The sequence below is a fragment of the Girardinichthys multiradiatus genome, chromosome 20 (assembly GCF_021462225.1).
Source record: "Girardinichthys multiradiatus isolate DD_20200921_A chromosome 20, DD_fGirMul_XY1, whole genome shotgun sequence".
Classification (NCBI taxonomy): domain Eukaryota; kingdom Metazoa; phylum Chordata; class Actinopteri; order Cyprinodontiformes; family Goodeidae; genus Girardinichthys; species Girardinichthys multiradiatus.
The window spans coordinates 27027822-27055753 of record NC_061812.1 but is presented as its reverse complement, the minus strand read 5'-3'; the positions used below and the strand labels follow the sequence as shown (position 1 = coordinate 27055753).

General features: G+C 40.0%; 2 protein-coding genes across 2 annotated transcripts; one reads left to right on the top strand and one right to left on the bottom strand.

Annotated features, from left to right (window-relative positions):
- Positions 1-2147: 2147 nt before the first annotated feature.
- On the top strand, positions 2148-9072 carry rdh20 (retinol dehydrogenase 20). Its single transcript, XM_047347876.1, has 5 exons — positions 2148-5129; positions 7484-7582; positions 7669-7814; positions 7892-8023; positions 8099-9072. Exons 1-5 carry the CDS (start codon positions 4680-4682, stop codon positions 8229-8231), a joined length of 960 nt encoding a protein of 319 aa, XP_047203832.1. The 5' UTR covers positions 2148-4679; the 3' UTR covers positions 8232-9072.
- A 371-nt stretch (positions 9073-9443) lies between these two features.
- cse1l (CSE1 chromosome segregation 1-like (yeast)) lies at positions 9444-27469 on the bottom strand. The gene is made up of 25 exons (XM_047347875.1): positions 27378-27469; positions 25594-25686; positions 22456-22598; positions 21290-21391; positions 21050-21195; positions 20874-20964; positions 20637-20744; positions 19886-19978; positions 19604-19771; positions 19374-19503; positions 19214-19279; positions 18570-18772; positions 18371-18455; positions 16762-16823; positions 16545-16681; positions 16173-16276; positions 15989-16086; positions 15748-15898; positions 15443-15651; positions 14410-14507; positions 14223-14308; positions 13982-14063; positions 13559-13705; positions 12188-12419; positions 9444-10025 (listed from the first exon to the last, which is right to left on the bottom strand). Exons 2-25 carry the CDS (start codon positions 25676-25678, stop codon positions 9936-9938), a joined length of 2916 nt encoding a protein of 971 aa, XP_047203831.1. The 5' UTR covers positions 25679-25686; positions 27378-27469; the 3' UTR covers positions 9444-9935.
- Positions 27470-27932: the final 463 nt, after the last annotated feature.

Below are 27932 nucleotides of genomic sequence, written 5' to 3'. Positions count from 1 at the left end.
CCTCACTCGTGAACAAGACCCCGAGATACTTAAACTCCTCCACTTGAGGCAGGAACTCCCCTCCAACCTGAAGAGGACAAGCCACCCTTTTCCGGTCGAGTACCATGGCCTCGGACTTGGAGGAGCTGATCCTCATCCCAGCCGCTTCACACTCGGCTGCGAACCGCCACAGCGCATGCTGTAGGTCTTGGCTAGAGGGGGCCAGCAGGACCTTCTCCATGGCCTCACCGAACTCTTCCCAGGCCCGAGTTTTTGCCTCTGCCACAGCCCGGGCCGCAGCACGTTTGGCCTCACGGTACCCGTCAGCTGCCTCAGGAGTCCCACAAGCCAACCACAGCCGATAGGACTCCTTCTTCAGCTTAACAGCATCCCTTACTGCCAGTGTCCACCACCGGGTTCTGGGATTGCCGCCACGACAGGCACCGCAGACCTTACGGCCACAGCTATGGGCAGCAGCATCGACAATAGATGCGGAGAACATGGTCCACTCGGACTCTATGTCTCCAACATCCCCCGGGATCTGGTCGAAGCTCTCCCGGAGGTGGGAGTTGAATACATCCCTGGCCGAGGGCTCCGCCAGGCGTTCCCAGCAGACCCTCACTATGCGCTTGGGCCTGCCGAGTCTGTCCGGCTTTCTCCTCCTCCAGCGGATCCAACTCACCACCAGGTGATGATCAGTGGACAGCTCAGCCCCTCTCTTCACCCGAGTGTCCAAAACATGCGGCCGAAGGTCTGATGATACGACAACAAAGTCGATCATCGACCTCCTGCCTAGGGTGTCCTGGTGCCAAGTGCACTGATGGACACCCTTATGTTTGAACATGGTGTTCGTTATGGACAATCCGTGACTAGCACAGAAGTCCAATAACAAAACACCATTTTTTTTATTATTAATTTAACTCATTTATTAAAATAATGAATACACTCACCAGCCACTTTATTAGATAGACTTGTCCAACTTCTTTTTAACGCAAATTCCTAATCAGCCAATCACATGGCAGCAACTCAATGTATTTAGCCATATAGACATGATCAAGACGATCAGCTGCAGTTCAAACCGAGCATCAAAATGGGGAAGAAAGGTGATTTAATTGACCTTTAACGTGGCATGGTTGTTGGTGCCAGACGGGCTGGTCTGAGTATTTCAGAAACTGCTGATCTACTGGAATTTTCACTCACCACCATCTCCTAGGGTTTACAGAGAATGGTCTGAAAAAGAGAAAATATCCAGTGAGTAGAGGTTCTGTGGTCGCAAATACCTTGTTGATGCCAGAGGTCAGAGGAGAATGGCCAGACTGGTTTGAGCTGATAGAAGAGCAACAGTAATTCAAATAACCACTCGTTACAACCAAGGCATGCAGAAGAGCATCTCTGAACGCACAACACATCAAACCTTGAGGCGGATGGGCTACAGCAGCAGAAGACCACACCGGGTGCCACTCCTGTCAGCTAAGAACAGGAAACTGAGGCTACAATTCTCCCAGGCTCACCAAAATTGGACATTAGAAGATTGGAAAAACGTTGCCTGGCCTGATGAGTCTCGATTTCTGCTGCGACATTTGGATGGTAGGGTCAGAATTTGGCATCAGCAACATGAAAGCATGGATCCATCCTGCCTTGTATCAACGGTTCAGCCTGGTGGTGTAATGGTGTGGGCGATATTTTCTTGGCACACTTTGGGCTCCTCAGTACCAATTGAGCATCGTGTCAACGCCACACCCTACCTGATTATTGTTGCTGACCATGTCCATCCCTTTATGACCACAGTGTACCCATCTTCTGATGGTAACTTCCAGCAGGATAACTCACCATGTCTTAAAATACGAATCATCTCAGACTGGTTTCTTGAACATGACAATGAGTTTGCTGGACTCAAATGGCCTCCACAGTCACCAGATCTCAATCCAATAGAGCACCTTTGGGATGTGGTGGAATGGGAGATTCTCATCATCGGTTTGTTATGCTATCATGTCAATATGGACCAAACTCTCTGAGGAATGTTTCCAGTACCTTGTTGAATCAATGCCACGAAGGATTAAGGAAGTTTTGAAGGCAAAAGGGGGTCCAACCCGGTACTAGCAAGGTGTACCTAATAAAGTGGCCGGTGAGTTTACATAAATGCTCCAAGTGGTTTACAGCACAATTCTATCGAAGTTTATTAATGAATTCAGTTTATTTTTATTGTTTGTGCAACATCATACCAAATGAAACAAAGTCTTTCGAGATTTTCAACAGATTAGTGTAAAAAAATAGTAGATGTGAGAAAACAAATAGATAAAACAAAACAGATCACATATTTAGTGCAATAATATAAAACACAAAACATCAACAGCTCTTCAACATTATGATAGCTTTGTCCTCTGCAGGGCCCCCTGTCTGCCATGTTGCAGATGAAGCACCATGCTGAGTTTCAGTACATCAGCCCACTCTGAACCACAGCTTTGAAGATTATTGTGGATTCTAATATTGGGAGATGTTTGAATCAGTTTCCTCGCAGCTCAGTTATCTTGTCTGACACAATACTGTGTCTACTATCCACAGACAAACATACAACTCAATAACAGGAGATATTTTCCATGTGGCTTTGTTAAACATTGTAAATTACTGACTGAAGCCCAGGTATTTTCCAAGAGGAGGATTGATGTTTTATCACAAGTTTGGTAAGATAATCCCCACAATGCTGCTGATACTCATCTGTGTAAACATATATGGTTCTCTTTATTAATACTTTATTTATACAGGGCACTACAGCTTAGTATACTGCAGCATTTGTAGTGGAAGATAATCAGTCACCAGTAAGGACGTTTGGTTACATAAAAACATAAAGGACAACTTCAATGACAGAAACATACTATTAAAATCAAGCAATACTAAAAGAAAAATAATTAATTACAACGTTATCTGATTAAGAGAACAAAAATGACCTGCTATTAAAATTTCTATGCTCATATAGTCAGCTCTGGAGAAAATGTTAATAAGGACATTTTGAGTGAATCAGAATAACAAAACTGTTGCTTTAAAAAACCAATTATGTTTAAAATAATTATGTGGGCACAAATTCCAGTCATTAATATTATGTGCTTGTAAACCAGACTGCATTGCTGTGAATTAGGGTTTGTAAAAAGAAAAAAAAAAACTGGGAATTTCAGCTTTGTGCATGTGTAGAAAATAATGTGTGTGTAAAACAGATTTGTACTTGTAAAAAATAATTACAGAAATTGCAAATTTTCTTTGTGAAGGTCTGTTTACAGATCCAAAGCTAAAAGCTACGTGTAAAACTCTGTGCTCATGTTCACCAATGTCAGTGTGAGTTTCAGCTTGCAAGCACGAATTTTGACCAGAACTTTCTTCCCCTCAGCCGATTGGTTGATGTCAAGTCAATCACAAATGTAACCGTCCAATCAGAAATACTGAAAAATGGCAAGAAGAAATATTGTGCTACAAGAAAGCCATAAGAAAAACTTAGACAGGGGGTTCGGCGTGTGGTTGTATAGGTAAAGCATGCACACCATATACAGAGGCTATGAGTCCTCGATGCAGCCATCTGGGGTTCAATTCCCGACCCTGGGACCTTTGCCGCATGTCTTCTCCCATTCTGTCTCTGTCTATTTCCTCTTTGTGTCTTGGTCAGATGAGATCTAAGTCCCCTGGACAGATGAGACGAAAATGTAACTTTCTGTCCTACAAGCGAAATACTATGTCTGGCAGAAAACTAACACTGCTCTTCACATTCAACACAACATCCCCTAGATGAAAAGCAGTGGTGGCACTATTATGCTGTGGGGATGCTTGTGTTCAGCGGGAATAGCTTGTTAGAGTTGTCGAGAAGGTGGATGGGGATAAATATACGGGAAGAAAACCTGCTAGAGGCTGCACATTTTTGAGACTGGGGACAATGTTAATCTTCTAGCAGGACAACAAATCTAGACATCCAGCCAGAGCTGCAATGGAATGGTTTAGACCAAAGCATATTCATGTGTTAGAATGGCCCAGTCAAAGTCCAGACCTAAATAGTTGAAAATCACTTGCAAGACTTGAGCAGTCCTTAAAAAGGTTTGCTGCGGTAACTCCAACAGAATGTGGTTGTATCAAACAGGTGGACTGAATACTTTGTTGGGCCACACTGTTGAGATTTGATCAGTAAAAAGATTTTAAAGGTATGTTACTTCCACTTTACAATTATGAATATTAGCGTTGGCCTTTTACATAAAATCCCAATAAAATACATAGAAGTTTGAGATTGTAACATGAAAAACCTGTGAGAAGGTTCAAGAGGTATGAATACTTTTACACAGTAAAGACACAGTAAAATCTCGGTTTGTTCTGAGATATAACCTTACATTTGTACATTTCTGTATCTTCTCTTTAACAAAATAACCAATTGTTTTATGTTGTTTGGATTGAACTGGATCGTAGTTTATCCACTGAATCGTTTGACTTTTGAAGCTGTTTTTAGCGTTAGATGTTAGCTTTGTTTCCGGACTTTTTTCATCTTTATAAGTCTCACAGTTTATGATGTAGTTATAAATGTCAGCAGTCAGACAAAACGCCCTTCATCACTCACTGCTCTAAGCCGGAGCACACGTTACATAAAGTGGCTATCCAACCCCACGTCACGCAGAGAAACGGGTTTATAAACTTCTTCTGTGGGCTGTGGGATCAGACTGAACTGCGGCATCATGAGTCTCATCGTGGACCTGCTGCTGATGCTCATCGATGTTACCTACTCCATTTTGTGCGCCGTGGTGCGCACCTTCCTCCATCCCAGGCTGAAGAGCATCGACGGGGAGCTGTGTCTGATCACGGGAGCCGGGGGCGTCCTGGGTCGACTCTTTGCCCTGGAGTTTGCCAAAGAGGGGGCGCACCTCATCCTGTGGGACTGTAACACGGCTGCCAACGAGCAGACAGCGCAACTGGCTCGGAAGCTGGGAGTGGAAGTGCGCACCTACACCGTGGACCTCTCCAAGCGCCAGAGCATCTACGAGACGGCTGGGAGGGTGAGATCGGAGGTCGGGGACGTGTCTATCCTGGTCAACAATGCGGGGGTGGTGGCCGGACAGAGGCTGCTGGAGTGTCCGGACGAGCTTCTGGAGAGGTCTCTGCTGGTGAACTGCCATGCGCTGTTTTGGGTAAGCCTCCATTCGTTGTTTGTTTTTTTTTCTCACGCAAACACCAATGAAACTCTGCGAAACGTCACTCCTCAGACAAAACAGCCTGACATGGATTATGTAACAGCCACTCGCTGTCCCCGATGGCTCGGTTTAGCTTTTGTGCAGCGGAGTGTGAAGGGATCAGAGCAGCCTGTAACGCAGGTACAGCATGTACTGATTAGAAAAGAAAGTCCAGTTGATAAAGTTCTGACTGGTGTAAACAGAAAATCTGCGTGGGAAACTGGCTTAAAGGAGTAAGGTGGTAATTCTGTCATTCAACAAAAAGAAAGAAAAACGTATTTTATATAGATTAATCACACACAGAGTAAGACATTTCTGTTCATTCAGATTATTCAGGGTTATAGCTAATAAAGACCTGAAATTCAGTTTCCCAGAAAATTATAAGACCAATATAAAATTATTTTTAATAGAGAAACGTTGGGCTACTAAAAGGTATGTCCATGTGCTATAGTTGGCCAGGGCTCCTTTTGCATCCATACAGCAGGACATGGATCAGCCTGGGGCTCTGCTCAGGTGTTCAGTAAACCAAAGCTGCTTCATTAGCGACCTTCAGCTTGTTTTCATAGCTGGGTCTGGTGTCTCTCATCATAAAGCTGACAATAGATTCACTATGGGATCAATAAACCCTTGATAAAACACACTGGACCAACGGAGGAAGATGACATGGCCCCCCATATCATCACCGACTGTGGAAACGTCACACTTGACCTCAAGCAATTTAGATTCTTCCCCCAGAGTCTGGGACCTTGATTTCCAGATGAAATGCAAAATTTGCTTTCATCTGAGAAGAGGACTTTGGACCACTCAGCAACAGTCCAGCATAAGGAAGGTGACAGTTGTAGCCTTTGCTATGTCTGTTAAGTTGACCTTTGAAGCTCTGACCCCATCCACCTTTAAGCCAACTTTGTTTATAAGCAGTTTAAAAACAGCACAACTGACCAAAGTGCTGAACAGATGTCATATATAAGCATTAAAAAACAAATATGAAAAGACATAAAAAATCAACACCTCGTCAACTCTTGAATAGACTTTGATTCACAATCCACTCAATGTCGCAGTTACCCCTGTTAAACGCGCACCTTTTTTGACCATAGTTTTTCCTTCCACTCAACATCCATGAATATAAAATGTTGGAAAGTATGTAAGGTTTTTTCCACTAAGCTTTCCATGAATATGCATGAGTATGCTTGTATTAGTAAACAACAAGGTTGTTTATTAATGATCTTTTGAGACTTACCCTTTTTGTGAAAGGCATTGGTGATTGTTTGCTGGACAACTGTCAAGTCAGCAGTCTTCCTCATGTTGTGTAAGCCATAACATGATCCTTACATTTCATTTATCTCTAAAACAAAATCTGCTAGGACTATCTAATATTCCAATTTTCTAAGAAACTGAAGTTTGGGTTTTCATTAGTTGTAAGCCACATTTATAATATATTAGTTTATATTGGCTGTTGGAACAGAATAAAATGCAAAGTAATAAGCGTTATGGTGTGGATGAACATTACTGGCGCTGGACTAAGTCCTGACTTCAACCCAACAAAACACCTTTAAGATAAATTAGTGGATATTAAGAGCCAGGCTTTCTTTTCTACCATTAGTGCCTGACCTCACTACAGTGGTTTTGGAACAATGGTGGAACATTTCCATAAACACACTTATAAACCCTGTGGGAAGCCTTCCCAGAAGAGTTGGACCTGTTATATCTACAAAGGCTGAGCCGACATCATATTAAACCCTACGGGTTAAGAATGGGATCTCACTTGAGTTCATAAGTGTGTGAAGGCAGATGAGCAAGTTCTTTTGGAAGCACAGTGTATGTTTGGAGGCGTCAAGGTTAGGCATTTAATCTTTGAATACTGCATCAACTGGCAAGCACGGTGGTGACAGCATTTTGATGCAGTTAGTAGTAGTGGTGCATTGCGCAAGGTGAATGGAGGATCCCCAAAAACACATCTCCCATTGAATGGTGAAACCAGGCTAACATTTAACTTTGAATACACGCTCTGACCTCAACCCTATTGGAAATGAATCGGCTGTGCTGAAAAGCCAGGTCTGTCTGTCACACTTTTCAGGGTCTGCCTGGGGTTAAATGCAAATCTTTGCGGATGTAGAGAAATGTATATAAAGTAGCAGATTCATAGCGATTTGCCTTTAGCAACACTGGCTAACATTTGGGAGTCCTCCTTTACACATGAGCTGTAAAAGTGGAAACAAGTAGATTTTAAGTACTTCACATCCCCCAAACATCCTTTACAGGGTTTTGTATTCTTAATATTGCAATGTTAACCTTTCTTAAACTTTCCTTAACAGATGACAAAAGCCTTCCTGCCTCAGATGAAAGCAAGAAACCACGGCCACATTGTCACCATTGCCAGTGCCCTGGGATTGTTCACCACAGCATTTGTAGAGGTATGCTGTGTCTGGATGACACAAATAAATCCAAACCATTATGAAAGCACATCGTGGCACCCGAGTTATTTTACCCCCGTTTGCAGGATTACTGTGCCAGTAAGTTTGGTGCTGTCGGTTTCCACGAGTCACTGGCACACGAGCTGCGAGCAGAAAACCATTATGGCATCAAAACCACTTTGGTGTGCCCCTACATTATAGACACAGGGATGTTTGCAGGCTGTGAGATCAGGTGAGACGCTGCATCTTTAGGCCCATCTGACAAGTTGCAGTGGAAAAACGTATTTATTTTTTTTACACACTTCCCAGGAAAGAGATTCAGAGTCTGATTCCTCCACTTGAGCCTCTTTATACGGCCCAGCAATCCATGAAAGCCATCCTAGGAGAGCAGGAAATGGTCTGCATTCCTCGCATTATGTACATCCCGTTCATCGCAAGAGCGTGAGTACTTTCTAGACAACATCAGCAGTCATGACCGTTTGGGTTAAATATTGACTTGAGTTTTATGTTTTACAGGTTGTTGCCTTGGGAGGCCAACATTGTGACGTATCGGTTTATGGGAGGTGATAAGTGCATGCTACCATTCATCAAGAACGCTGAGATGAAGACCTTGAATGGTCACATGAAATCTTCCAATGATGCCTTCTAGTGTTTTTGAATGGACTGGTGCAAACGCCAAAGGCTTGCTGTGCATTTTGGATTACAGTGCAGGCCCTGGTACAGATGTGCAAAAAGCTTTAAAAAAAAATTATTCTTTTATTGAAGTAGCATAATCTCACATTGAAAATGTTTAAAATATTCAAACTTTCTCACAGGGGAGAAACAAGTTCAATGTTAATATTTGTTTAATCTCCGGTGGAACAATTATTGGCACCCCGCTGGTCTGGGCTAAGAAGAACCAGACTGTTCTTCTTAGCCGGGTCTAAAGTCCTCTTTTCAGAAGAGTTTCCAGTCAGTAAAGTCAGTATTTAGGGTGCCATGTCATCTGCTTGTGTTGGTCCAATGCGTTTTCTGAAGTCCAGAGTCAACGTAGCCATTTACCAGAACATTATAGAGCACTTCATGCTTCCCTCCTTTCGTTTTCCAGCAGGACCTGGAACCGGCCCACTCTGCCAAAGGTACTAAAATCTGGTTGAATGACCATGGTGTTACTGAGCTTGACTGGTCAGCTAATCTTGTATTGTCAAGAGCAAGATGAGAGACACCAGAACCAACAATACAGATGATCAGAAGATTGCCATCAAAGCAACCTGGGCTTCAATCACATCTCAGCAGAACCACAGACTGATCGCCTCCATGTCACGCCACACTGATGCAGTAATTCATGTAAAGGAGGCCCAACAAAGTATTAAGTCCAGAAAGGAAAATTTTTCAGAAGCCTGAAATTTCTGTTTAAAACATCTTATTCTAATTTTTGAGACTAAATTGTGTTTTTATAATCTTTAAGCCATAATAATTAAAAATTGCAAGAAATAAAGGATTAAAATATTTCACTGTGTAATGAATTATGAGTTACACTTTCTGAAATGAGTGAAAATATATTTAACTTTTACACGATATTAAATTTGTTTTATATGTATCTGTAAATGTACTCAAAGGTTGGATTTTTCCGAATTTCTCAGTGTGCGATTATGCCAAAACTGTCAGTAAATGTGGCCGGACCTGTACATACCAAGTAAAACCAAACACTGTGCGGTGTATTCTTTTTAACCATAACCTGCAATAATCCAGATGGGGAATTTATCTGTCAGTTAAAACTAAAAGAATAAAAATAAAATAATAAAATAACCAAAGAAAAGTTTATAATTAAAGTTTAACAAGAACCCAATTTAAAAGAAAAACACAGCAGTAGTAAAAGATGTACACAAGTGCATCTCTTTATTCACATTAAACTGTGGAAAAAAAAAAAAAAGGACAAGACAACAGATTGGAAGGAAACATGCAACAGAAACATGAAGTTTAGATGTTTGAGCCACAGACTGATGTCACCATGACCAAAAACAAATTAGAACAAACAAAACCGGTAAAGAAATCCCTTCAATTTTGTTCTATTGTTCAGCAGTTGTCTGTCTGTACCTCTACCAACGCAAGTACACCAATCCAAGCTCCTGTTTGCATTACCAAAAAGGAAACATTTTGCTCTGCCAGCATTTGGTCATGTCTTTAAAAACACTTAAAACGTTTTTCTTATCAACATCCTTAAATCAGGCAAAACACAGGTTTTTTTTTTCCTGTCGATTCAAACAACTATAGAGTCATGAATTCAGCAGAAGCCGATCAGTCATGTGACCTGGGCCCACTGTGGCTGCAGTGTGTGGTGGTCTCTGACAGAGTTGTCCATATCTCCTCAGTTTCAAACCAGCTGCACAGTAGCTGCCTGCAAATATCCCTGCAGGAACTTCAGGGCCTCTGTGTTCAGACTGGTGCTCAGCATCGAGGGAACCTGCTCCACAAACAGACACAAGGGGGCGACATTTGCTTAACTGCTCTTCAAGCATTTTGGAACGCAATATATGTTCTTACACATTTCTTATCTAAAAATGCATACTTGTCCAACTTTCAAGTTTCCCCCGTCCTTTATGTTCACTTAATATAAAATACGAAAGTTCATCATTAATTTATGAGAACTACTCGTACAGTGGGCAGGATTTAAATATGAAATCTAAGAGGACACGAGGATGGAAATAAAAGACGAGGGGAAGGAAGGAAGATAAAAAGACAAGAAAGAGAGATAAGAAACAAAATGGACAGAGCTTGTTAGATGGAGACTCTCTGCACCATCACCCACACCTGACTGGGATCAGCTAAATTTCAGACAGAGTTGAAAGCATTGAGATGATAATAGCGATCATGACCAGTAAGAAAGAAACGTGAGGATTATAGTAGATCATTATCAGATGATGCTGTAACAACCTTTAAAGAATCTGTTCCACTTTTAATTTCCTCATTATCACAGAAAAGCACAGTGAAGAGCAATAATTTTGTTTCTTCCCCTTCACAAATTGATTCTCTTGTTGATAGTGTTACATCATCATTACGTGATGCATTAGACAATTCAGCCCCCTTGAAAAAGAAGGTAATTATTTATAGGAGGCTAGCTCCTTGGTTTAATTCAGAGCTGCGTACTTTAAAGCACAATGTTAGAAAATTGAAGAGAAAATGCCGCTCTACACACCTAGAGGATTCCTACTTAATCTGGAAAAATATTCTACGGTTGTATAAAAAGACACTTCACCAAGCTAGAACAGCTTATTTCTCATCATTAATAGAAGAGAACCAGAATAATCCTAGGTTTCTCTTTAGTACAGTTGCTAAACTTACACAGAGTCATAGCTCTGTTGAGCCATCCATTCCCTTAGCTCTTAGCAGTCATGACTTTATGGGATTCTTCTTAAATAAAATTGATTCTATTAAAAAGAAAATATTTGACATACTCCCGAAGATGATTACTTCATTCTCAGCAAGTGAGACAACAGTGGAAGTAACTGTAGAACCTGATTTGTGTTTGGACTGTTTTGATCCTGTGGAGCTTCCTGAGTTATCAGAAATATTAGCTTCATCTAAACCTTCATCTTGTATGTTAGACCCAATCCCAACCAAATTATTTAAGGAAGTGTTCCCTCTGATTACCAGCCCCATTTTAGATATGATTAATCTATCTTTAGTAAATGGATATGTACCACAGGCTTTTAAGTTAGCTGTAATTAAACCTTTACTTAAGAAACCTTCGCTTGATCGAGATGACCTAAAAAATTACAGACCTATATCCAATCTTCCATTCTCATCTAAAATTCTTGAGAAAATAGTTGCTAATCAAATGTGTGAGCATTTACACAGTTATGACCTGTTTGAAGAGTTTCAGTCAGGTTTCAGAGCTCATCATAGCACTGAAACAGCTCTGCTGAAAGTCACTAATGATATTCTTATGGCCTCAGATAATGGACTTGTGTCTGTTCTGGTTCTGTTAGATCTCAGTGCTGCATTTGATACATTCGACCATAATATTCTCTTAGAAAGGCTGGAATATGCTGTAGGGATCAGGGGAACAGCGCTAGGCTGGTTTAAATCTTATCTGTCTGACAGATTCCAGTTTGTTCATGTAAATGATAAATCATCTTTAAACTCCAGGGTTAATTGTGGAGTACCACAGGGTTCAGTACTTGGACCAATTCTCTTTACTATATATATGCTTCCAATAGGTCAAATTATCAGGCAGCATAGGATACATTTTCAATGTTATGCTGATGATACTCAGCTTTACTTATCCATGAATCCTGATGACCCCAAACAGTTAGATAGACTACAAGCATGTCTTGAAGATATAAAAACTTGGATGACTTTAAATTTTCTGTTTCTAAATTCAGAAAAGACAGAAGTTGTTGTCTTTGGACCGTAGTCTTTAAAAAAGAAACTGCTTAGTCAATCACTTAACCTGGATGGCATTAAATTGTCCTCCAATAATAAAGTAAAAAACCTTGGCGTTATTTTTGACCAGGACATGTCATTTAAATCGTTTTTGTGAATTGGCGCTATATAAATAAACTGAATTGAATTAATGCAACTGACAGTCATCATAATATTCAACAATAATGGATCTGAACATACCCTTCCAGGACAGGCAGTAGAAAGTTTGTGGAGTGACTGGGCCAACAGGATTTTGGGGTTGCCAACTGCATCTCCGATTGGGTCGTGTTCCTTCCTTCCAGCAAAGGCCAGCTGTGAGAAAGCCGTCTGATAGCCTGGTGTGTCTTCTATGTCGATGAAGTGTTCGTCGTCTGGGATGCTGTCATCTTCTGGCAACTCAAACAGACCAATGAGAGCCTGCAGCAGTGGGGTCCTGAGCAGATGCATTCACAATTAGTTTTAACTCCTAATAAATCATTTTAATAGTCCAATAAACTATTTTCCTTGGAATCTGCCTTCATTACATAACCAAAAGTTTCATCAGAAGTAGCTCACTAAAAACTGTGGCAGAAGAACCAAGTATTGTGCGGTGCCCGAGCTGAATCAGAGTTCGCACCCTGGAACCTCAGTTCGATGGTGGAAACACGAATCACCGGTTCAAAAGGGCTAATAGGGGTTAAGGCATTTTTCTTCATGCAACCAAGCAACCATCCAAGGTGGATAAAATTCTGACCAAGTGCAAACAAATGCTAGTGGCAACATGTGGAACGCGCCAGCTGCTACAGATCAACTAGATACAGTCTGTGTATAAAGAAAAACTTCTGTATTTTGAAGTGAGAAGTCACAACGCAAGAGCCTCAACTGAAGAAGTGGGACATTTCATGCAGCCTCTTGCTGTTGTGTTGGCTCTTTAACATATGAACCAGATACCCGACCCACTTGCCAACATTGACGGGCAATTAACGTTTAAATACTGTTTGTTGTTACCTGGAAAACTGCTTTTAAATAAATATTGTGAAGCAATTTTGTCATCTTGTGATAATAATGGCAAATCCAGCATGTTTATAGACACCTAAAAATGGATATGATAAAGATTCTTGCTTTTTATGTCTGACCTATTTTATTTTTATGCTGCTGATTACATGAGGGCATCAATAAAATCTACATTTCGGTTCCAAAGCAGGTTTGAACTCAATCATTTCATAGTGTTTAGCAGCAAAGTTGCACAACTGAATACACTCTGTTGCATCAGCATACCCAGTTTTTCATAATTATGTTTTGTTTTTAGGGCAGTATGACTAATAACTAATGAATTTGGTTTTGTTAACCACTTTTATCCTCATCATAATAAAAAACTCAATATTGAGATAAACGTAAAGTTTAAATCTATAATCAATAATTCAAGGCCCTGTATCAAACTAAACCAGATTTATTTTTGCACCCTTGTGTTTTTATGTAAAAATATGACTATTAATAAAGTTTTTAACTTCATACATGGGAAACCAGCTGAATTTAACACTGAGATGAAGGCTGTTGTTCAGGGAAAACACTCGTCGCTAAGCGAGTTCTTACCAGAGCTTTGTGTACTCCGTGTCCATCATGGCAGGACACTCTGTGAGGATTTTTGTAATGCCGACTGCACAGATCTTCTTCTCAACTGTTCCAGACACCTTCTGAACCTCTGGAATAATGATTTTTTCCAAAACCATCCCAAACATTCTGTAGTTTGAAAGGGTTAACAGGGTTTAATGCAAAAACGTAAAGACTGAGTCAGGTAAAAACATATTTCAAGAAATACTAGAATATAACATTTTACTTCTACAATAAAAAGGCCCAGATGCCAGATATTACTATAAATTCATCAATATAAAGTGACAGTTGTTTAATATTAACTCAAAAAGCTGCTTTTGTGCATCGTATGAGGGTAATTAAACACTGCGGGAGCTTTAGGGTAACAAATTGTTAGCTTTGTAAAATGATCATGATAATACGTACTTTGGTTGGATGCTGTCAAAAATCTCCTGAAGTGCAATCGCTCCATATTTGACACAATATAAGTTGACAAACACCAAGAAACCTTTCAGACAGAAACAAACAAAACAAAAATATAATTAAAAACCTGTTCATGTTCTTTTGGAGGCAGACGTTGTGCGTGGAGTATAGGAGTCCATGGGATCAAATTGTTTCCATCTGTACAGAGTGAAGGTATATCGGCAATTAAAATGATCATACTAACTTTTGATAAACTTTGTAGTTTTAGAGCTCTGGAGCCGCTGGAAGAGCAAAATGAAGATCTGTTTTCTGTACTGCATGATGGACTCACTGGTAAAGCAACACAAAAACAGTTCATTAACAAACAAAAATATTCACGTGGCAACATTTTATGGCTTAACCATTTATTTAAAGAGCTACGAAGAACTCACGGGGGCATGTTCTCTATGATGCTGTTGAGAAGGTAAAAACCCTGGTGGTCATTGGCCTTAGAAGCAATAAGCTTCTGGAAAACTCCAAGCAAGCCAGGCTGGGGTGGAAGAAAATTGGAGTATGAGTGCTTCTACATATGGAGTAAGATAAATATACAATCCATGTTTTCATGAATTAAAATAGTAGGTCGTCCATCTGACAACCAAGTAGAATTTAACAGCAGTGTCTACTTTCAAGTTTGGTCCGAACCTTATTTTCAAACATGAAAGCCACATGAATTTGAGGGTGCATTCACACCAGGAAGTTCTTTATTTTTTTTGGTTGGGTGCGGTTTGTTTTCACATTGTACTTTTTGTAAGTTAACTATTACTTGTAAACAAAGCCACGCGGCTGACCATCATTGTTCCCATTGGACAGAAATCATGGGGGCGGGACACAGCACAGACCAGGAAATGTAGGAAAACATCTGTAGACGTGCTGCGTGCAGCACCTCTGTTCTGCATATTTGTGCCGTTATTACAGCTGCATTATTATTATGAGTCAAGAGCAGCTCATTCAACACAGACTTTGCAAAGTTCTATTTATCATTTTGGAATGGCGGCGGAGAAAGCATGTACCGTGTCCCACAACATGCCAGTAGCGTTGCTAAGCAACATACAGATTATCAGTCATGATTTCAGTATAATCTAAACCTTTGCCATCGACTACGGTGGCTTGTTAAGTCCAAAGAGATGTACATTTCCTGTAGTTGGTTCAGATCAGAGCCGGTTCGTATTCAGACCATAAGCAAACCACACCAGAGCCCGTTTTGAAGCGGACAGAGACCACCTTAAAAAGTGGGTCTTGTTCCGGTTGTTTGGTCCGGACCAGGGTTTGCTTGACTGTATTCATACCTGCACAAAAGGTCCAGACCAATGGGGAAAGGAACTCTGGTCCGTTTCAAGTGGACCAAAAGTGGCAGGTGTGAATACACCCTAAAAAGAAGTGGAAACTTCTATATTTCTTGCATCACAGAAAATTTGATTTACTTACAATTTTATCTGCAGCAGAAGCAGCAATAGAGGCTCCTCCCTTCTCAAGGTAAGCTTGCAGCAGACGCACAAGAGGAGGGATGTTCCCCGTGCGTTCCCACAGGGCCGGCTGCAGCAGGTGGGGGAACAAAGCCATGTAGGAAGCAGGAATAGAGCTGGAGTGGATCTCAAGGAGAAGAGACATCACCTGGAACACATATGGAAGAAACTCTGCAAAAGATGACAAAGAGAAAGTCAGTCGACTTCTTTTATAAACACAAATTACATGAAGTTGTATTTATTTCCCCAGATGGAGAACTAAAACACCTTGGACATCGTTCTGAAGGATTTCTGTGAAGACGGGAAAGAGGGCTTCCTCAAAGCTTCCGACTGTGGCAGGGTTGGCCTTGCAGGTGATCCGCACAGACAGGCACAGAGACTCGAACAGGTAGTGATTAAAGTGAGGCTTGCTGGGATTCTGGGTGAAAACAAAAAAAAAAAGATGGATGAGTATAACCCTCCCAGAAGAATTATGACAAATCTTTTCCTAAAGAAACAAATGTGTCACCTTGCTGACTAAGAGGAGCTTATGAGTGAGCTGGCCAATCAGAATGGGAATGTAGGGAACTATGGCCTCCTGCAGCAGGGAGAAGCTGCGCATGATGGCTTTAGAGACAAATGGCAAAAAATGTGAATTAGTAAAAACCTTTTCAGTTAAAACCAATCACACAGTGGAACAGAACAGATTTTACCTTTCATGATGTACTCATTTTCTGCAGAACCAGGAAGAGTCAGTGCTTTGAACAGATTGGTGAGCAGCTGTTCAGTAAAAGGTGCCAACTCTGCAGAAGTGATGCTGAAAACAGAGAAAGATGAGAAACAGTAACTGTAGACATCACCCAGTTCCACCTGCTTCCACACAGGAGGAAATGACACACTGAAGCCATGCTGTACGATGTCCCAGTTTTAAAGTTTTTCATTTCTTTACAAAAATCCTCTAGATGTAAATAATTTCATCTAAGGTGGTGAAAACACTCCAACTATTCTACATGAATAAAAACAGTTATGAATTTTATGTTGCAGTTCTGCCTATAGGTTGCCTCAATCGGGGCTTTGATACTCACAGTGTTGCATTACTGGGGCCTCTCATTGTGAACAGCCTCTCCAAAGCATGGGCAGCGTAAGTATGTTCGACTGTGCTCTCTGCCTGCAGATGCGCTATCAGGAGAGGAACTGCCTGCAGCAATTGCTCCTTAGGAAGCTGAAGAGAAACACAGGAGAAGACTTTAGTGAGGAATTCACTTTTAAAGTATTAAACAAGAGAAACAGAGGTTTTCATACCTGACTTCTGAAGATCATGACATACTTGATTGCGTCTGCCTTCAGCACTGGGAACTCGTTAACTACAACGAGATTAAAAGCACGATGAATCTTAAACTGTTTTATTAAAACTGTGTCTTATGTTTCGTCTTTCAATTATTCCAGTAAGTTTCTGCACCCGTGAAACTTCAGAGCGACTAAGAACCGTCCTAGTATGGATGGGCAGTCTCACATCATTCAGCTTTATCATGGGAAAAAAAACTCACCCAAAGAGTATGATGATAAACCGATGTCTGCAAATATCAAAGCCAACATCCTGATTATTAGTTTTAATTTGTTAATTCTGTACGGTTTGATCAATTTGCCCACATTTTTTCCATGCCAGCATTCATCAAATGTGTGTTGCTTTTAAAACATGAAGGCAATTATGTTGTATAAATCAACAGAACTAGTGTAATTTTCATAAAAAGTTTTGGTTTTAGAGCAGTATTTGTATTGGTAATGCTATTAATTTATGGAGCCCTGGATTTATAGCGAAAAAAACCGGCTGAATGTTTTAATATTTTGTTTTAGTCATTTATATAGTTTTAATAAATACCACAAAATTTGGTGGCTTAAAAAGAAAAGGTCTGTATTACCCATCCACGTTTAGTGAATATCATGGTCCAGACTAAGGTTGGTTTGATAATGCAAGGATCTCTTGCTCTACACTTTGTTTTGGCTCCATGCACTATGAAACAGGGTCAGCTTGTTGTGAAGAAGAACCTGCAAAGCCGGCTGACCAAATAAGGACCCACAGGATGTTGTGCGTTTCCAGATGCAGGCTGGGCAGCACCGCAACTAACAGGCCACACACCTTGGGGCTGATGTGCAAGAAGCAACTGGACCCGTTTCCTACTAATGTTTGTCTCCTGGAAAACTCAGGGGATTATTTACGGTTGCGAGTGTAAACGCAGTAGGAACACCTGAATGTAAGATACTATTGTGTTTTTTGGTTTTCACTGCTTCCAGGCAAACTTCTCTAAATCCCACTAGATCTGGTAGGTTGACGGCAAAACATCCTCGGATGTAGACGAAGCCGTGGGTGGGAATCCGGTCAGAAATCGGTTGTGCCACTCTAGAGTCTTGCAGCAGTTGGTTACTATGGAGACCAAATGCAAGATGGGGGTGACAGTGTGGACGGTGGAGTCATACTGATCCAAGGTTAATGCACATCGGGTGAAAATCATCTCAATATGAGTCAAGGAGCACCTTTAACACACGTCATGAGTGTCCTGCTGATGTGCATTAAGACAGTACATAGATACTGGACTCAAGCCTTGGAGTTTTTTTCACAAAAATCAATTCTGTTGGGGCCTCAGGAGATGTGACAGGTGCTGTTCGTTTATAACATCTGAAGGAAGACACTAATCCACCGAAGACAGAAATGCAATATTGTTTTAATGCATATTTCTTGATATATAGAGGATAAGTGGGTGGGACAGCGTGAATCACATCAATATTTTGTCTTTTTGAAATCTTAAAGCATTTTACAACCATCAGTCCCTCTGGTTCAATGTTTAAACACCACAAAACCTTTTTTACAGTTACAACAGTAACCAAGTCACAGCAGAATATCAAGGAGTCTTACCATTGCATGATTTTAAATCTGGGAGAATATGGTTCACAAAGAATTCAGTCAGATTCACCAGTTCATTGGCCTGTGTTATTCCATGCTGTTAGAAAACAAGCAAGAGTGTAAACAAATCAAACAAATACATCAACTATAATTAACCTTTCACACCTATAATGGGTAGCCAACACCTCCCACCATTTAGCCTTGTGTTCACCTTCTGTGTCTGGGCTTTGGACGCCAGCGATGTGACCAGGTAGATGGCTGCATCTTTGTGTTTCCAGTTCTGTCCAGGGTTCTTGGCATATTCTGCCAGCATTGAGTTCACGTAGCCAGAGAAGATGGCTGTGACTGGCCCCTCGAAAAATTTACAGAGACCCCTCACTAAGTCGCATGCTGCCCTGCGACGAGTGTCGATGTCTGAGGAGGGAAAAAAACAACAAATGAAGATTTCGAAACCACCTCAGTTGTTAATACAAGAGGGTCCCAAACGTTACTTGTAAAGAAGGAAAAGTACATAAATAAACTGGGTTTTAACAAGGGTTAGTAAAGTTAGCACATGCTAGCCTCTTGTAACCTGAATCTGCATAACAATTGTGTCCAAATTGTCAGTTGTTTTATCTTTTCAGATTTAAGCAGTCCAGTACAGTATGTTTATGCACCTTCAGTTATGCAGACTTTGCAAGTGAAAGATATGATGAAGAGCTTTGAGATTTTCTTAGCAATTTTGTTGTAAATGTAGATTATTATTGTGTATACCATTCTGTCTAAAATTATCCAGACCTAGAAGGTGCAACATGGTTATATTTTCACAGACTATTCCTTAAAAAAAAAAGTGATTTAAACAATCCTAATATTTACCAGATCCTTCAAGATCTCTTCGAATGTATTCCTCTGAGTTATCTTCAAAAGCCTCCTCATCGGCACCTGCAGTTATACGTGAGATAACAACCTGGTTAGTGCCACAACAGAACAGACACGGATCAGAACCAACGGCAGCAGATGTCATCTGAGCACTTACTTCTGAACTCCATGTTGGGCACAATGACCTTCTCACAAATGCTGGTGAGAGTATTATGGTCCTCAAATAGATGCTTGTAATGTGGCCTTTCACAAACTGATGCCAAAAACTGGATAGCATTGCTCACAAGCTGCAGGAATATCAGGGTGTATTATTGTTTGTATGTGCACAGAGAAGAGAATTCAACAGTACAGGTACATATGGTAGACAACAGGGCCCACTAGTCTCACCAGGTCATATTTGACTTCCTGGCCAGTAGAGACCAGAAGGTTCCAGATAGCAGTAACAAAGCGTGGCAGGTACGGCTGAAACTCCTCGTCATACTTTTGAGCATAAAGAGCCGCATTGTCACAGATCTGAGACTTCAGCAGCTCCAGGAGACCTGCCTCCTCTTCATCCTACGTGGGGGAGCAGAATAAAATAAATAAAATACATCAAGGTTTAAAAAAAAAAAAAAAAACAGAACTTTTTAAGGATAGGTTTACTGCCGTATGAGAGAGAAGACAACATACATCTGTTTGTAAAAGCTTATTGTCCAGAGTAAGAAGGCTGTGAAAATTGGTCATCCAGGTTTCCATGTTGTCCTCAAAGAACTCTGGAAGGTCCTGTTGTAATAATGTAGAGTTACACACAAGTAGCTATTAATGACATGTGCAAAGGCTTTACAATTCAAAATTACTTGGTTCATCCTAAATGCTTACAATAATTCAAGAAACCAAAACAGAAATTAAAAACTACAGTATCCTGCAAAAGTATCCATGTCATATGAACAGCGTTTCATTTGATAGACCTACACAAAGCATTATTGCATAATTGTGAGGGTGAAGCAAAATGATACATGGTTTTCAAATTTGTTTTTCTTACAATTAAAAATCTGAAAAGTGGATCTTTTCTATTCAGCCATAAGAGATCCTGTTTGCAGTTCAAACAAGCCATGTAGGAGACACAGCAAACATGTTTCAGCAGGTGTTCTGACAGGCAGACCAAAACTAAATGTTTTGTCCAATATGCAAAACCCTATGTGTGGCAGAAAGCTACTACTGCAAAGATCCCTAAACACAACATCCCCATAGTGAAATACGGTAGTGGGAGCATCATGCTGTGGGAATGTGGTTTTCATTTAAGGCCAAGAAATTACAACAACGTTAAAAACAAAACTACGTGTTTGAGATAGGAATGCCATTTTCTGTAAATATATGACAAACAGCAGCAGAAGGCACACTGAAGATATCAAAACGGTCAGCGCAAAGGACCAAAACCGACCTGGAAGTTAAGACTGTAGAAAAGCTTCGATATGAGTGTTAGGGATGAGAAGAGGACCCTTAAGGCATTGATGTCGTTGCCGTGAGTTTGACACAACTCGATGGTGGCCTGAAACAATGAGACAGAAGCAATTATGAATTCCTGACAGCAAAGTATGAGATTTTAACTTTGGAAAACCTCAAAACCTGTTTTAAAACATGCAGCTTGCTGTATCAGCTCAACAGCGAGGTTCCAAACCTTGAAGAGCTCCGTCAGAGGAAGGGCAAACGTGTCCAGTACAAGTTTAATCTCAGTCCAAAGCTCGTTGGACTTGAACTCGTGGCGGTACCTTGAAATCAAAGGCACTTTCTTTTTAATTTTAAACTAAATAAGTTTCTTTTTTAAACAGGTATTTAGGAAGACAAAAGGTCTACCTCTTGAAGAGGGAATGTGCAGTACGGAGAACTCCATTGATGATGTGGAAGTCTCCGCTTCTGAAGCGGGTCACCATCTCTGTCAGAAGGTCAGGCCATTTTTGAGGAAAGTCTTCTCTTCCTATGATGCTGATGGCGTCACTCAGCTGCAGAGTTACATCAGGTACCAAAACAACTGTAATACAAATCACTGCAGAGGTTCAGGTTAGAGGTTAGCTGAGGGAACAGGCGATCATTTACCTGTTTCTGGATCTGTTCTGGGCTGCTCAGCATCAGATTTACAATGTTCGCTTTGATCGCCGTTCGGTCGGCATCCGAGATTTTGTTTGGTTCATCTTCAACCTTGGAGGAAAAAAAAAAAACAATCTTATTCGGCAACAACCTGCAAAGAAATGTTCGGAACTACACGTCTTAATGCATATTAAACTGTAAAACATTACATTTATAACATATTCTTGCGCACAGATTCTACAAAACTGGGTGGCATAAATGTTTCATACTGGCGTAGAGCTGCACTTGGATGTAAGCTTGGTGATTTTATTGTGCATGTGGTATACAACCAAAGTAAACATAAACACCAACACAATCCTAACTAGAGTAAGTGTTTCCTTTCCTTTCTGTACAGCTGAAGCTCAGAAGAGAATAGAAACATATTTGATTCTTGATCACTGCAGCAGAAAATGTTTTATTATGGCATTAGGAAGTTCTGGTAAAGACAAAAAAGTGGCTCAGTGCTAAAGTAACTTTTTCAATAGACGTGTTTGTTAAAATGGGAACAACAAATGAATCTTTTTTCCAAGTACTTTGATGGACTACTCATCTGGGATGTGTTTGCAATGAACCCCATCAGAAAGAAGTTCACACTATTTAGTTACGTATTTGTTTATCACCAGTCATATCCGCATTGAAGAATTCACCAACATTATTGCAAGTATTGCAGTACTCTGCAGCTTTAGAAATCATATTTAAGTGTTAATAGGTAGCGCTAACAACACCACTCTGGTGTGGAAACTGTTATTGATTGAAGGAGGCTCAAAGCTACCCGCATACGCCCGCATATCATTTAAGCTGCTACAACGCAGAGTTCAGCAGAGAAAACAGGAAGCCGAGCTTAAAAGCAAATAGCTCAACAAGTCAAATTCTGTTTGGCATGGATAGTCCTGGATTTGGAAATGTTGGCAGTCTTTTGGAAAATTTACAGTTAAGGTAAAAGTATTTCAACTCTAAAAACTGCTGCACATAATGCTAAAGCATATTTACTGTGACAATATAAGATGCTAGAAAAAAGTTAAAATGTCATAATCCGTCATAAATAATAACAAGCAACAAAGGTCAACTGTGATCCATTTTAACTGGTGACCTTGATGTTGAACATCCATCTAGAAGCTGTGGCAGCATTGACTCACAATTCTCCAGTTTCTTTTGATGTAGTTCTTGAACGTAACAGCAGCACAGACACGGATCACGTTGTCTTGCGATTTCTCCAGCAACGTGAGAAGTAACAAGGAGTAGTTTTGGTTTCCTTCCACTGACTCGAGAAACTTTTCAGCTGAGAAGAGAAAACAGTAAACAAACAAACAAACAACAAAGACAAGTTGCACCTTTAAGAAATTATGGATGGATTACAGGTTTCAAAGTATAGCATAGTTTTAGAACACATTTGGTTTTAGGAGTAAAATCATCTGAAAATGTTCAAAAAGCTCCAATGTTGGATGTAAAACTGGCCAAAATAAACGTTGCATAATTAAACACATGACAATAATGTACAAAGGAGGGAGGTATTGATGTTTAACATAATCTGTACTTTAGTGCAGCATTATAATCAAATTTAGCTGATGTCACATCATTAAGTCTTCTGTACGTGTGCTAACAAAATGTAAAAAATAAATAAAGATAATGCCAAATGATACCCTAACCCATCTGCTGAAAGATTACAGCTGAGTGTACTTAATACAGTGCGAAAGTATTCGGCCCCTTTGAACTTTTCAACCTCTTTCCACATTTCAGGCTTCAAACATAAAGATGTAAAATTCAAATTTTTTGTGAAGAATCAACAACAAGTGGGACACAATCGTGAAGTGAAATGAAATTTATTGGATGTGTCAAACTTTTTTAACAAATAAAAAACTGAAAAGTGGGGCGTGCAATATTATTCAGCCCCTTTACTTTCAGTGCAGCAAACTCACTCCAGAAGTTCAGTGAGGATCTCTGAATGATCCAATGTTGTCCCAAATGACTGATGATGATAAATAGAATCCACCTGTGTGTAATCAAGTCTCCGTATAAATACACCTGCTCTGTGATAGTCTCAGGGTTCTGTTCAAAGTGCAGAGAGCATCATGAAGACCAAGGAACACACCAGGCAGGTCCAAGATACTGTTGTGGAGAAGTTTAAAGCTGGATTTGGATACAAAAATATTTCCCAAGCTTTAAACATCCCAAGGAGCACTGTGCAAGCAGTCATAATGAAATGGAAGGAGTATCAGACCACTGTAAATCTACCAAGACCCGGCTGTTCCTCTAAACTTTCATCTCGAACAAGGAGAAGACTGATCAGAGATGCAGCCAAGAGGCCCATGATCACTCTGGATGAACTGCAGAGATCTACAGCTGAGGTGAGAGAGTCTGTCCATAGGACAACAATCAGTCGTACACTGCACAAATCTGGCCTTTATGGAAGAGTGGAAGGAAGAAAGCCATTTCTCAAAGATATCCATAAAAAGTCTCATTTAAAGTTTGCCACAAGCCACCTGGGAGACACACCAAACATGTGGAAGAAGGTGCTCTGGTCAGATGAAACCAAAATCAAACTGTTTGGCCACAATGCAAAACGATATGTTTGGTGTAAAAGCAACACAGCTCATCACCCTGAACACACCATCCCCACTGTCAAACATGGTGGTGGCAGCATCATGGTTTGGGCCTGCTTTTCATCAGCAGGGACAGGGAAGATGGTCCAAATTGATGGGAAGATGGATGGGTCCAAATACAGGACCATTCTGGAAGAAAACCTGTTGGAGTCTGCAAGAGACCTGAGACTGGGACGGAGATTTATCTTCCAACAAGACAATAATCCAAAACATAAAGCCAAATCTACAATGGAATGATTCACAAATAAACGTATCCAGGTGTTGGAATGACCTAGTCAAAGTCCAGACCTGAATCCAATCAAGAATCTGTGGAAAGAGCTGAAGACTGCTGTTCACGAACGCTCTCCATCCAACCTCACTGAGCTCCAGCTGTTTTGCAAGGAAGAATGGGCAAGAATTTCAGTCTCTCGATGTGAAAACTGATAGAGACAAACCCCAAGAGACTTGCAGCTGTAATTGCAGCAAAGGGTGGCGCTACAACGTGTTAATGCAAGGGGGCCAAATAATATTGCACGCCCCACTTTTCTGTTTTTTATTTGTTAAAAACGTTTGACACATCCAATAAATTTCATTCCACTTCATGATTGTGTCCCACTTGTTGTTGATTCTTCACAAAAAATTTGAATTTTATATCTTTATGTTTGAAGCCTGAAATGCGGCAAGAGGTTGAAAAGTTCAAGGGGGCCGAGTACTTTCACAAGGCACTGTACATTGGCTGACTCCATTACAGGTGTCCAGATCAAAATTGTTTTTGTCCCCAATATAGTTTCTTGTGGCATCAATGGATATTTTGTTTCAACAGAAGTTTCTGTTGCCTCAATATGCTCCTGCACCACAGCACTAAATAGGATTACAATGCTACTAATGTCCTGTCAACACATCACCTAAATGCAAATAGATCTATCATTTGTTTCTAAAGATCAAGCTGGCTAAACACATGCTACTTGTGTGGACCAGTTTGCTGATATGCTAGACTATGGTTTGGTTGATTTCACTGTTTTGATACAACGCGTTGATAATTCGGCTCTTATTTCACTGCAATTCCAGTTGATCAGTCTTGAAGTTATAGTGAAATTTGCTCTACTATTCCATAAACTTGGTGCTTGCTTTAACGTTCAAATTTTTTTATGCCTAGTTTTTTAAATGTGCCCAGCGGCCAAGAGAAACTAAACATTATTCTGAAGAAAGACACACAAAGGGATTAAGGGTAAGGATGTTTATACTTAGATTTAGAGTTATATTTGGGACATATTTTGGGACCTGTTTTTGTGCATTATGTTGCAAATACAGAATCATTTCTACTATTTGCTGAAGTCTATGCAATTTTATACTGTAAAATGTATATAATTTCATAAAATGTTTGTATTAATGCTTTTCAGTGCTATGCTAAGATTGCTACTAAACTTCATTATTTTAAATAAAAAATCAATACTAATGAACTTTTACATATTTCCACCATAAAAATAAAAATATAACAAAGTTTTCTTTAGAAGTTTCCTTTACATTTAAAAATACCACACCTTAAGAGGTAAAACTGTAGCACAGCACAATAAACAAGCACGGTGTCATTACACATATTATATCAACCAATTTCTACGTCAAGGGGAATACCTCACAAAGACTGTCCTTCCCCAAACACCACTTTATCATACCCAAGTTGAAGCTTAGTCCTACCTGGACGCCTCACTGTTGGATCCGGGTCTAACGTTTTCCTCAGGAACTCCGTCAGGGTTTGCAGGTTAGCATCATTCAGTTCCATGCTTACAGCTAAAGGCAAAAAAGGACTATAAGTCACTACATGAAGAAATCCTGTTTATTAAATGAAACCTTTATTCAGTTACTGACAGCTGCAGTTTATCACATACGCCTTGTTATTAGTCGTGTTGCACTAATATGTGGCCCACTGTCATTAAACGTTTTTCTCAATCCATCCAGTGTTTTCTAACATAATCCAGTCTTTTTATTGCACATCAGTCTGCAGACAAAATGTCATTTGATGTCAGCTTTCAAAATTTAAAAAGGGATTGAAATGATTTATAACCCAAATTCTTTTCTTATGTGAGATTAATTAATTAATTAAATCTGGGGTTTTTTCTGTCTGGAAGACTCAAGCTTCTCCTCAATTCTCTAATGTGTGTCGAGTACATTTTTTCAAATTGTATCAAGGAGGAACACTGTACACACTTGGCTAATAGAATATAACACACAGAGCAAGACTATAATAGGAAATTTAACAACTTATATTGTAGTGGTTTGAAAACAAGGCTATCTTATGTTGTCAAATGTGTGCCACCATGATACTTTCAAAACACGAAAAGGAAAGGAAAAGAAAAGGAAACAAGGACATACTGGTAATAAGCAGAAGTGCCTGCCTTTCCTACCTGTTTTTGTGTACTTAATAAGTAAAACATCACATTTCGTTATTAAATGCTTTATAAAATACTTGGATGGTTCAAGTAAGTCTTTTTTTTCCTGTAGCTGAAGTAGAATTTTTACTTGTTTATGTGTCATTTTAAGTAGGAATCAGGTTTATTGCCACGTCCAATGACACGGGGAAGATTTTTATTTTGGTACTTTAGTGCAGAAAACAGTGGACATGTAGGACAATTGTGTTAAAACAGCTTATAGACATAGGTTGAAAATAAGAGACTATGCATGGTGTGACACCTTGGTTTACAGGACCCAAAAGGACGTGCAAAAGATTTAGAAGTTTGCAAATACTTACAGTCTGTAACAATGTTTGCTTTATCAATATGTCAATATTGAACAGAATAGTTGCAATACCATGCAATATCACTTTTATTTTTTTACTTTTTCGCTAAGAAAGGAGGAAGTTAGAAATGTTTCGTTGTAATAAATTTCTGCAGTGTTAAATTCGATACCTGTACAGTCGTAAAAAGTTGAGACATGTGTAGTTCACTCCTCAAATAGATGGTATCCTCATCTGACATTGTGAGTCAATAATGCATTATTTCCAACTAGCTAACAAGGCTAAACTGGCTTCATCGCGTCATTCGATCAAAGTTTCTGCCATTTCCAGTGAATTCAGATCCGTTCAGACAGTGTAAAATATTAGCTAACATGCTAAAAGGTCCTGAGTTTAAATATAAGCACATGGCCTTCTGGAAGTCGCAGGTCATAGGCAATGTTCAAGTGTGACTTAACGGTGTGTCTTTATAACGCCATTGTGTGTATGTATATATATATATATATACATACATATAAAAGCACACATTTATGATAAAAACCAGTGCGGAAATCCAAACTTCAGTGACTAGACTTACCCACCGGCAGCCAGTCACTCAGCTAATTTTAGCTCTAGCTTGCATTGGCTGCTAAAGTTAGCTAATACTATCATGAAATATTCACTCCTTAGCTCTTTTCGGAACACCCAGACGAATTACTCAAACCTTACTGCAAATTTAGTTTTGGACTGGTAAAATGCTGGGATAGCTTACCGTTACAGTACTTTAATAAGCAAGGATGGAACCTAAAGCCACCAGGGACCGTACAGACGTACTTGCTGTAGCGGCTTTCAAACGCAACTGCGCGGTTGGTGCCGCGCAAGCGCATTAGTGAAGCCAGGAGAAATATCTGACTCTTTTCTGTGATCCAGATCATTTGGTTCGAATCATCAAAAAGATCCGATTCTTTAGGTTTCCTGAACGGCTCTTCCCTTTACCATACTTCTAGCAAGTGATACACATTTAAAAAAGCTAAAACATAAATAAGATTTAAACAATGTTTAAGTTAGTTACACTAAAACATTTTAACACTATTACTTAAACTTAAGACACTACAAATATAAAAGTTTAAAGCAGGATTATATTGCCATACGAGTGTCTGTGTACTTTTCTCTACTTTGCTCAGAGATTGTACAACTATTCATTCACACAATCTACCCAACTTTAACTTGATTTAAAAGTGTTTTATCATCACACCAAAACATGTGTGAAACCAGTAAACCCAGTAAAAGCAGTTACAGTGTGAAACTAACTACCTTACTATACACA

What these genes read in the sequence shown, in the direction of transcription:
- rdh20 (XM_047347876.1), top strand. Translation starts at nt 4,680, where the DNA reads ATGAGTCTCATCGTGGACCTGCTGCTGATGCTCATCGATGTTACCTAC. An exon ending in ACTGCCATGCGCTGTTTTGG is followed by an intron (nt 5,130 to 7,483) that starts GTAAGCCTCCAT and finishes TTTCCTTAACAG; the next exon opens with ATGACAAAAGCCTTCCTGCC. An exon ending in TTTGCAGGCTGTGAGATCAG is followed by an intron (nt 7,815 to 7,891) that starts GTGAGACGCTGC and finishes CACACTTCCCAG; the next exon opens with GAAAGAGATTCAGAGTCTGA.
- cse1l (XM_047347875.1), bottom strand. Translation starts at nt 25,678, where the DNA reads ATGGAACTGAATGATGCTAACCTGCAAACCCTGACGGAGTTCCTGAGG. An exon ending in TCAAAAGAAACTGGAGAATT is followed by an intron (nt 21,392 to 22,455) that starts GTGAGTCAATGC and finishes TTTTCCTCCAAG; the next exon opens with GTTGAAGATGAACCAAACAA. An exon ending in GCCCAACATGGAGTTCAGAA is followed by an intron (nt 19,280 to 19,373) that starts GTAAGTGCTCAG and finishes GTATAACTGCAG; the next exon opens with GTGCCGATGAGGAGGCTTTT.